The 10,000-nt window shown below is 48.0% G+C and overlaps 1 protein-coding gene across 1 annotated transcript in view; it reads right to left on the reverse strand.

Moving 5' to 3' along the window:
- slc35f1 (solute carrier family 35 member F1) overlaps nt 1–10,000 on the reverse strand; it is a gene marked incomplete at both ends in the record, with an annotated part of 30,919 nt that overhangs the window by 5,949 nt on the left and 14,970 nt on the right. Inside the window, 4 exons of the mRNA XM_084454185.1 lie at nt 88–140; nt 1,132–1,288; nt 2,313–2,472; nt 5,843–5,970. Of these exons, the coding sequence (XP_084310311.1) occupies nt 88–140; nt 1,132–1,288; nt 2,313–2,472; nt 5,843–5,970 (498 nt within the window). The remainder of the gene's footprint in view (nt 1–87; nt 141–1,131; nt 1,289–2,312; nt 2,473–5,842; nt 5,971–10,000) is intronic.

Here is a 10,000-nt window from a genome sequence, read left to right on the forward strand (position 1 = left end):
GTTGTGTGGGGCAGCAGGCTTGGCCAAGGACAGGAGCTACAGAGAGGGAGGGGGGCACACCCATGCCTAACAGTCATCAGAGCTCACCTATTTGCCAGTCCCAGGGCACCCTCAGCAGCTCCTTGTGTTCCATGATGGCCCTGGAACAGAGCGTGTGCACACACGCGCACACACACACACACACGCACACACACACACACACACACACACACCGCATGAGACAATGGTGACCATATAGACAGACCAGCAGAAGACTGACCGCTTCAACAGATGAGCTCTCCGTGGTCCTCCTCTATCTCCTCCTCTGTCCACTCCTCTATCTCCTCCTCTGCCCACTCCTCTATCTCCTCATCTGTCCACTCCTATATCTCCTATCTCCTCCAATATCTCCTTCTCTGTCTACTCCTATATCTCTGTGTGTTGCCACGGTTACAGCGTAATCTGTGGTCTAGTGTCTAAGGGTGCGTGTCCACCAGCGAGCTGTATTTTAGAGCTGACGCTGTTTTCTTGTTGATTACAATGGGTAATGAGCTCTAGGGTGCTATAGAAACGAGAGCGCTTTTTAGTGCTATGAGCTCTAGGCTTTTTTTAGTGGAACTTTTTGGGCTAGAGCTCAGGCTGTAAAAGGCTGTTCTGACGATGAGGACGGTCGGTTTTTGGCAAAACCGCAGAGACAGCGAACGTTAGTAGGCTACTAGCTAACATTAGCATCTTAACTTGGCTCGTTAGTCTGCAGTCTGCAAAAAGACGACACTCGTCTAGGTGTAAAACATTGGTAGCCTTGCCAGCTCTAAACTCTGTGTCGACTCCCTTGGTAGTGGTAGCTTAGGAAGGTACGTAGGTACCTTGGGAAGGGAGACCACCGTTAGAGATAAAAGGGCAATTCATTGTCGTGACAAGAAAATGACATCAATCAGACAGACACTTTCAGAAACCTTTTGTTTATAGTTCGACTGACACCCGAGTGTAGCCTACTTTTCAGAAGCTTCCATACAGCCTAGCAATCAAGCTGTCTTGCAATCTGTGACTGCGTCTTCGACCTTAAGCAATTCACTTTAGTGCGCTCTACAGGGGGGAGAAGGGGGGGGGGGGATCTACCTCTCTTAAACACACACACACACACACACTCACAGCTGGATCCCGCTGAAGAAAGACCCAAACAGTCCCATCATGCCCAGGAACTCCACCCTGCTGAGGTTCTTGACGATGAACTCCTCGCAGACGTTGGAGATGCCGTAGAGGGTGGCCCCCCCAAGCACCAGCAGGTCTCCCATCAGCTTCTGGTTCCCTGGGGGCGGAGGGAGAGGGGGGTGGGTTTCAAAACAGATCTGAGTTCATTACGTGCATGAAGGCATCTGAGATTTCGCCTCACAGCTCAGCCGAATCAAGTTAAACAAGAGCGCAGTAAATCGCCCATGAATGATGCAGCACCCCTTCACCGCAATGAAACGATGGAAGTGTGTAAAAAGCCAGGATTCGTTGGCAGGTTTATTCTGCAGATAACACTGTGTCTTGTCCCTAAGACAGGCGACTCCAGGAAAGTGTGTTTTAATTCAATCTAAAGTCGTCGGATCCACATCGAATGAAAAGCATTTATTATTTATATATGAGCAAAAAATCTATCTGAGTCTAGTTGAGCTGAGGGATACAGAGGTGTGTACTGCAGTGTGTGTGTGTGTGTGTGTGTGTGTGTCCCTGTGAGAATGTGTGTGTTTGTATGCGTGTGCACACATGTATGAAAGGAACAGCCCCCTCCTACCTCCAGGCTATGGTCAAACTCTACACCCACTCCCGACCGCTACGCTCTGCTACCTCGGGGCGACTGGTTGCCCCGTCACACCGAGGACCCTGCGGTCGATCGACGCGGTCACGGCTCTTCTCTGTCTTGACCCCGAAGTGATGGAACAAACTGCACACTGACGTCAGGACAGCAGAGTCGCTGCCCATCTTTCGTCGCAGGCTCAAAACTCATCTCTTCAAGAAGTACTACAACGATCCTCCCTCTTAAGCACCTATTGTATTTCAGATTGCTATTCTATCTTCAGCACTAGATTATGCTCTTAGTCACTTGTTTTCGAAAGGAGATGCACTTGCAATTATTGTTATTCGCTTTGGACAAAAGCGTCTGCTAAATGACTAATGTAATGTGTATTTATGTGCACGTTTGAGTATGTCTGTCTGTGTGTGTGTATGTTTGTGTATGCGTGTTTGTGTGTGTATGCATGTGTTTGCGTCTGCGTGAGTGTATGTGCGTGTGTGTGTGATTGTCTGTGTCTGTGTGTCTGCGTGTGTGTGTGTGTCTGTGTACTCACCCAGGCCCTGCTGCCGTCCCACCAGCACGTCGGCCCCCACCATGCAGCCCACGCCCAGTAGACACACCCCCACGCCCACGAAGTGGACCGCCTTGTACCTGACCAGCAGGAAGAACCAGGAGAGCAGCAGCACCACTGGGATGACAAAGCAGTCCAGCAGCTACACACACACACACACACACACACACACACACACACACACACACACACACACACACACACACACACACACACACACACACACACACACACACACACACACACACACACACAAAAGAGAATAATTCAACAGCTGTTGTGAGGGGACAATTCAGGGAGAAAACATTTTTTGTAGATTTTAGAATGAACTACAGCTTGAATAAAAAGTGGTGAGAGGTGACATTTCCTGTCATTTGCAGCCAATGCGCCGAATAACCCGGTCTGATAGGGTGTCTGCGTTTCCTGGCCGGGAGGACAGAAAGATGAGGAGAGGAGCGTATCGGCTAATCAGCTGTCTGTCAGACTGACGCTCCCATGACAGATCGCATCCGTCTGCGATTCCTCGGCCTCGCGGGGACGCACACCTTAGACCAGTTACCCTGCCGCCCAAATAAACACCGCTGACACCTGTCAACTCAGGTGTCCACCACAGTGTAGGGAGTAGTGCCGTTACCGTAGACTAGAGGGTAACACTTTACACTAATACCTGTAACACCTAGTAATATAAAACACAGGTGGAACAAGGTATGGGGGGAGGTGTCCAATGGTGTGTGGATTTGGCAGAAGGCCATCTGATGGTTCTCTTACCAAAACAAGAGTATTAACATTTGTACCCTTGAGAACCAGCCCATCCCTTATACAGCATCGTGTTCCACTCATGTAAACCATAATACTGAGGCATTACAGAACAGCTCCTAAGCAACTGCGATGTTTTTACCACAGGCTATGCAGTTACAGCAGCCTGACGTTTCGTTTCACTTCATTATACGGTCTGAACAGGCTCTCCTTGTAGACGTTTTCCGAGATGGGCGTTGCCAAAGGGGTCGTCAGCGATTAGTTCATCCCCTGACCAATCCCGTTACACAGTTTAATTCCGTTTTCGCATTCAAAGGACGCCGATTGGCCTGGTTGGAATTCCAACCGAGAAATAACTCTGGAAGAGAGCCATTCCAGACCCTAAATCGCATTTCAAAAATGTGAAAACTCAGATTCAGGGGCTGGAGCCAGGCTACAGTTACACAGTAATTAATGTAAACTTAAGGTACTGTAAAGTGTTACGCGGTACAGTAGTATGGAATAGTGCCAGCTAGCGTGACCGCCCAGTACCTCCACTAATGGTGGCATCATTTATAGCAGAGCCATAAATGGACGTTCCTCTTCCTGCTGGCCATAAATATGAATGAGGCACTGCCTGACCTCATTAGCAGTTTGCATCTAAATGCTCATTAGGGACTATGAGACTAAAGAGAGACTATGACAGGAAGGACAGAGAACAGTGACAGAATAAGAAATACGACAGAAAAAGAGAACAGTGTGTGAGAGAAGGAAAGAAACAAAGAAAGAAAGAAAGAAAGAAAGTGAAAAGAGAGTGAAACAGTGAAAACAGAGAGAGAGAGAGCTGGGGAGAGAGAAAAACAGAGAGAAGGGGAGTAAGAGAAATAATACTAGCTGCTGCGCAGCACTGGGTCTGGTCCAGGAGGAGGAGGAGACAAATGACAAATATATGAGGGTCTAGGTGTACACATACAGGTCACAACATGGGGCAGGCATATGTTTTCCTGTTACCTGTAACTGCTACAGTTAGGAGATGGAGCAAGGTTTGAGGTTGTGACATGGCCACAGCTCTTTTCTGTCCTGGCCACACAGTGAACTGCCCACCGACATCAGGACTGCTCATATTTTGCCATAGGCTCAAAACTCACCTCTTCAAGAAGTACTACCAGGGGTGACCTATTGTTTTTTTAGTTATTTACTTTTGCACTTTACCTTAAACACTAGATTATACTCTTGGCCACTTGTTTAGAAAGGAGATGCACTTGTGGGGTCTGGTGAATAGTAGTACACTAACTTCCTATGTTAAATGTAATTATTGTAAGTCACTTTGGATAAAAGTGTCAGCTAAAGGACTAATGTAAGAAGCCTGGGGAAGGGGGGGTGGTGCAGAAAGCATGCTGCCTCGTGTGGATCTTGTTTGAGATCTTTCATTTGTAACACTACGTTTATTAAAGAGACAACCTCTGGCTATTTTCTGCAACTTGATTCCCTTGTCTGTGTGCCACTGCCATTTTGGCATTTGTGGTCTTCCCAGTCCTGTGGGTTGCCACAATAGCAAAAAAAAAAATGCATGAGGTAGAAGAGGAGGAGGAAGATGAGGAGACAATGACAAATACATGAGGGTGTGATCATGTATTTGCCCAGACCATAATTTAAAGCTTCTTTAATTAAACATATCTTCAAAAAATCCTGTCACAGCACAATGTCTGAGTATGCATTAGCATTTTTATTCTGCACCCCCCTGGGCTTGAACTCTTGTTGAACTACCTGCCATGTGAGAAGCTATAGATGGTTTCACACTGACAAGCAATCAAGGGTTCCATGTAAACGTCAAGGGTTCCATGTAAACGTCACAGGTGTATGTACTGTAACATGGAGGTTTAATCAATTTCCACAAAATGTTTGTTAAAGGCACCACAAGGGGTAAAGAACTAAACCAAAGACTAAACAATAAAACGAAGGTACACACTCAACAAGTGGAGAACAAAAGACCAAGCTTACAGCAAATAATGAACGGACAAAGAACAAGAGGGGAGCTACATGTAGGCTATATATACACAGACTAACAAGACAGTTGGAAACCAATCCAACAATCAGTGGCACAGGTGTCCTCTCAATCAGAGTCAATTTAGCCAGTTGTAGTCCTAGGGTTCACTATTGGGGTGGGGTTGCCAACAACAACATATCTGATTGGTGGAGACATAGCTGTTGCACTGTAGGATTGTGGGTAGTGTTGTTTTTCCTGTATGAACCGCAGTAGTTTGAGGGGACAAAATGGGGACAGACTTCAAAATACAAAAATAAATTATTTTAAAAAAAAAGTTTTTGAGATAAAATTCTGAACAAAAGTATGGTGGTTGCAAAGTGATAGCCCGTATGGTTGATTATTTTTACTTTTTAAACTTTAGACGGTAGCTGTAGCGCCACCATCAGGACTATTCGCCCCCTATGCCAGTTGAGGACTTCTGGACCTATGTGCAAAGTTTGGTTATTTTTCATGCATGGGAAGTCAGACTTCCTAGACAGAAGAAGATTCAGAATATTGGGAAATCCAAGCGGGAACAGCAGCTGTGGCTGACCGGACCCTCATTAGACTGAAGGGAGATCATTTGTGCTCAGAGGAGAAGTCTGGATTAAGAATGGACAAGAATATTGATCTGACCTCGTACTATCTCCCTCTCTCTGAGTCTGCTGCTAATACACACACACACACACACACACACACACACACACACACACACACACACACACACACACACACACACTCCCAGACTGACCTGTACACTGGTCAGGGTGGTGTACTGGTAGGCCTTGATGACCAGGTAGTTGGCCTCGATGTCGACCAGACTCAGGATCATGTACTTCCACCACCTCCGCTTCAGAATAGCCAGCAGATTCTCCTCACCTGGAACACACACACACACACACACACACAAACACACACACACACACACACGCACACACACGCAAGGGGATGAGATTGGGTGGCTGTATAGACATCGTCTGAGGATGAATGTAAGCTTCTGTTAATCCTTCATTCTGAGCATAAAACACCGAAAATGAAAAAAAAAGACCAGAGAGGCAATCACCAGGGCAACGCACATACAGATCAACAATTGCCACGCCAATATAACCATCAAAAAAAGATGAGCAAGAGCACTCTAGGGAGTCCCAAAGGATCATGGGAAGGAGGCACTCCTCTTGTCCCCAGAGAACAACAAGTCTGGGTTTGCTGGTTCGTTTAATTCCGTGGAGATGACGGCCGGTAGATATATCTAGAGCCACCTACGCCGGAGGGCTGGAAGTCCGTGCTGTGTCCATGCAGGTGCATTTGATTTATGCTGCCTGGTGTGATTCCAAGCACAGGGGCTGCTCTCCTCCCCCGGGTGGAGTTAGTTTTGTCAGGCTTGCTGCTCCAGTAGTGGACAGAAACTCTGATTTCCTCGCAGACTAGACTCAGACCAGAAGGTCCAGCTGAAAAATGTATCTCCAAATAAGCCTAATTCACCGTACTAATTTGTGATTATTACAGCTGCGTTTCATTTCCGTATCGGGTTGTGAACCCTGGATCGAGACCGGTATTGTATCGTGAGCCGAGTGTATCGTCCCCTCCCTACCAGAGACCAAGACGCCCAGTTGCCCAGCTAAAGACGACACAAGCATCATTTTCATATTTTTTTTCCCCGTATTTTTTGGCGACACATTTTTCCGACACAAGCATATTTTTGCGACACCAAGCATATTTTTTGTTACACAAGCATGTTTCTGATGGGCACGGCTGTTTTTTCTTACAGAGAACACCAGGCTCAACAGCAGCACAGGGACACCCACACAGCACCCCATGTTCTGTCCCCATGTGCTGTCCCCATGTTCTGTCCCCATGTACTGTCCCCATGTGCTGTCCCCATGTGCTGTCCCCATGTTCTGTCCCCATGTACTGTCCCCATGTGCTGTCCCCATGTGCTGTCCCCATGTGCTGTCCCCATGTGCTGTCCCCATGTGCTGTCCCTATTTGCTGTCCCTATGTGCTGTCCCCATGTGCTGTCCCCATGTGCTGTCCCCATGTGCTGTCCCCATGTGCTGTCCCTATTTGCTGTCCCTATGTGCTGTCCCCATGTGCTGTCCCCATGTGCTGTCCCCATGTGCTGTCCCTATTTGCTGTCCCTATGTGCTGTCCCCATGTACTGTCCCCATGTGCTGTCCCCCATGTACTGTCCTCATGTGCAGTCCCTATGTACTGTCCCTATGTACTGTCCCCATGTGCTGTCCCCCATGTACTGTCCTCAAGTGCTGTCCCCATGTACTGTACCTTGTGCATCTGAGGCTTCCTGCTTTACATACAGTACATTTCCTTGCCTGGAAGTACTGTACACCCACCACATGAGGGCTGTCTCTGGCCTGCTGCACAAGCTAGGGACTCTGGCTGTGTGTGTGTGTGTGTGTCTGTGTGACATTCACAAAATCCCCAGCCAATACCACTGGCCAAAGAACTTGATGAGGTGGGCAAGACAGACGGACGGACACACACACGCGCACACACACTGATGGATCCTACTGTAGGTGCTTTATCAGTGCTGTTATTGCAGCCAGAACCCCCCCCCCCCCCTGATCCACTAATTGGGATGCTTCTAAATCCGCTCCGGTACTGCCCCCCGGACTCTGCCAAGGTTGTTTGGAAGAATACTTTTTTCCGCTCTCTCCCCCTCTTTCTCTCTCTACCTCAAACACAGATGTATTTATAGTTTAGAGATCAACATTGAGTTCATCTGTCTGTCCGTTCGTCTGTCTGTCTGTCACTGTCTGTCTAATCTTAGTATCCAACATCTCTGATAACGCAGGAACCTCTGGGGAAAAAAGTTGATACTGCATTTGTGGACACCAATGAAAAGACTTTTATGCGTGAAATATCGATTGGCCCGCGCAGAGAGTGGGCTGTACGGGGAGAGTGCTTTGGCCTCTGATTGGTCCCTGACTGCAGCTTTCCACTTCTCAAGTATCGCTAACGAATCGAGCTGTCGGTAACATATTTGGCACGTAAAGTGCGATTAGGTACGTTAAGACGTTAACACACCTTATGGAGTTGGCTAGCTACAGTTTCCTCCCTTTTTTGGGCTGGAAGAGTTTTTCATTTAGTCTTTATCTGGATTTGAAAGGTCGGTGCTGGCTCCGAACCAATGCCCATGTTTTGTTGTGTTTTATTCCGTCTGTCCGCCTGTCTCTGGCCAGAGAGTGAGCTGAAGTGTCATGGTCGGTCAGTCTACTGACCATGTCATGGAATGTTACATATTCAAAATAATAATACCACAGTTTACAGAGCTGTTTACTTTTGGACCAAGAACTGGTTACCCTGGTGACCGAAAATTCCATTGATTGGTTCCACTGAAAGCTCTGTGGTTGTGTATACATTCTCGCTGACGCGCGTCAATACACGTTCAATCATTGTTTACATGAAGATAGATGGACACCACACACACACACACACACACACACACACACACACACACACACACACACACACACACACACACACACACACACACACACACACACACACACACTACCCTCTGTCAGCCCCTCCAACCAGAGAACAGACAGACTTTATTGCATTATTGATAAATCTGCTTGCGGGGCTACAAGAAGCTGAAGGATATCAGATGGGAATATTCCAGAACTGTCCCTCCAGCAAGGTCCTACCCCCCCCACTCTCTCTCCTACTCTCCTTTCCACTCCAAACCTATCCTCTCCCCTCGACCCCCCCCCCCCACACACACACACACACACACACACACACACAGTACACCAAGCCAGCTCCTGTCTCCCGCTCCCCCGACACAGCTGAGCTGAAGACGGCCATGCATGAATCATGGACAGAAGCCATCCTGCAAACTCACACTCCCCCCCCCCACCCCCACCCCTCTCTCTCACTCTCTCTCCTTTGGCAGGAGGTACCGTAGCATGACATCAAGAGACACGCTTCCACCAGGCTCAGAGATACGTCTCTACCAGGCTGAGAGACAAGCCTCTACCAGCAAGCCATGAGGTTCCTGAACCCTTGAAAGCCCCGACCACACACACCCAAATCCCCCAATAGCCTGCTCTGATTGGCTGGCTGACTGAGTGGCTGACTAATCTGGCTGGCTGTCTTCGGGAGAAAATGCTGGCACTGTCTGGCAGTCATGTTCAGTTCCGTCTGTGTGAGTTCCACAACAACAACAATACTTGGCTGCCTGTGGGCCATATGCCTGGCAGGCTTGAGAGAGGGAGGGAGAGAGAGAGAGAGAGAGAGAGAGGGATAGAGAGGGATAGAGAGGGATAGAGACGGAGGAGGAGGGGGTGGAGGTTGGAGAAAGATAGCTAGTGAGAAACTAGTCTAGCCTGGCATGGTTTGGTCCACACAGCAGCAGATGGAAGCACACGCTGGGACAGAGTGGTGTTATGAATATGTTACTTTGTCTAGTGAGTTGAGTGAGTGCATTGTGTGTGTGTGTGTGTGAGAGAGAGAGAGAGTGTGTGTGTGTGTGTGTCAACCATAGAGCCTACAGACCCAGATCAGCCAGAGAGACTTGTGTATCCCTGCGTTTGTCTATAAGAGAGACAAAATTACTTTTTCGTCTCCCGGATGGCAAAGTGCAAATCTAACACATCTCCTAAGAGAAGCTCACCGTTCGGGCGGAGCTGAGACGAGGGAATAGAGATAAAGAACAGACATTTCACAGACCCAGACACCAACCTCAGCCTAGCCCCGTAGTGTCATCAGCTCAAAACTGTTCTCTGAAATTACAATATGTACAAAAAGTCTGAAGAAGACCGTCTGTCCTTGTGTATCCAATTTGTCCTCCCTATACCACCTTGGGAACTGGCTAGTCTACACACACCACGTTTTTTTAGCACTATTCAATAGTTCTGTACAGGAATCCATACCATGCAGAGTAAGA

The sequence above is a fragment of the Borostomias antarcticus genome (genome assembly GCF_949987555.1).
Source record: "Borostomias antarcticus genome assembly, chromosome: 19".
NCBI classification, from domain to species: Eukaryota; Metazoa; Chordata; class Actinopteri; order Stomiiformes; family Stomiidae; genus Borostomias; species Borostomias antarcticus.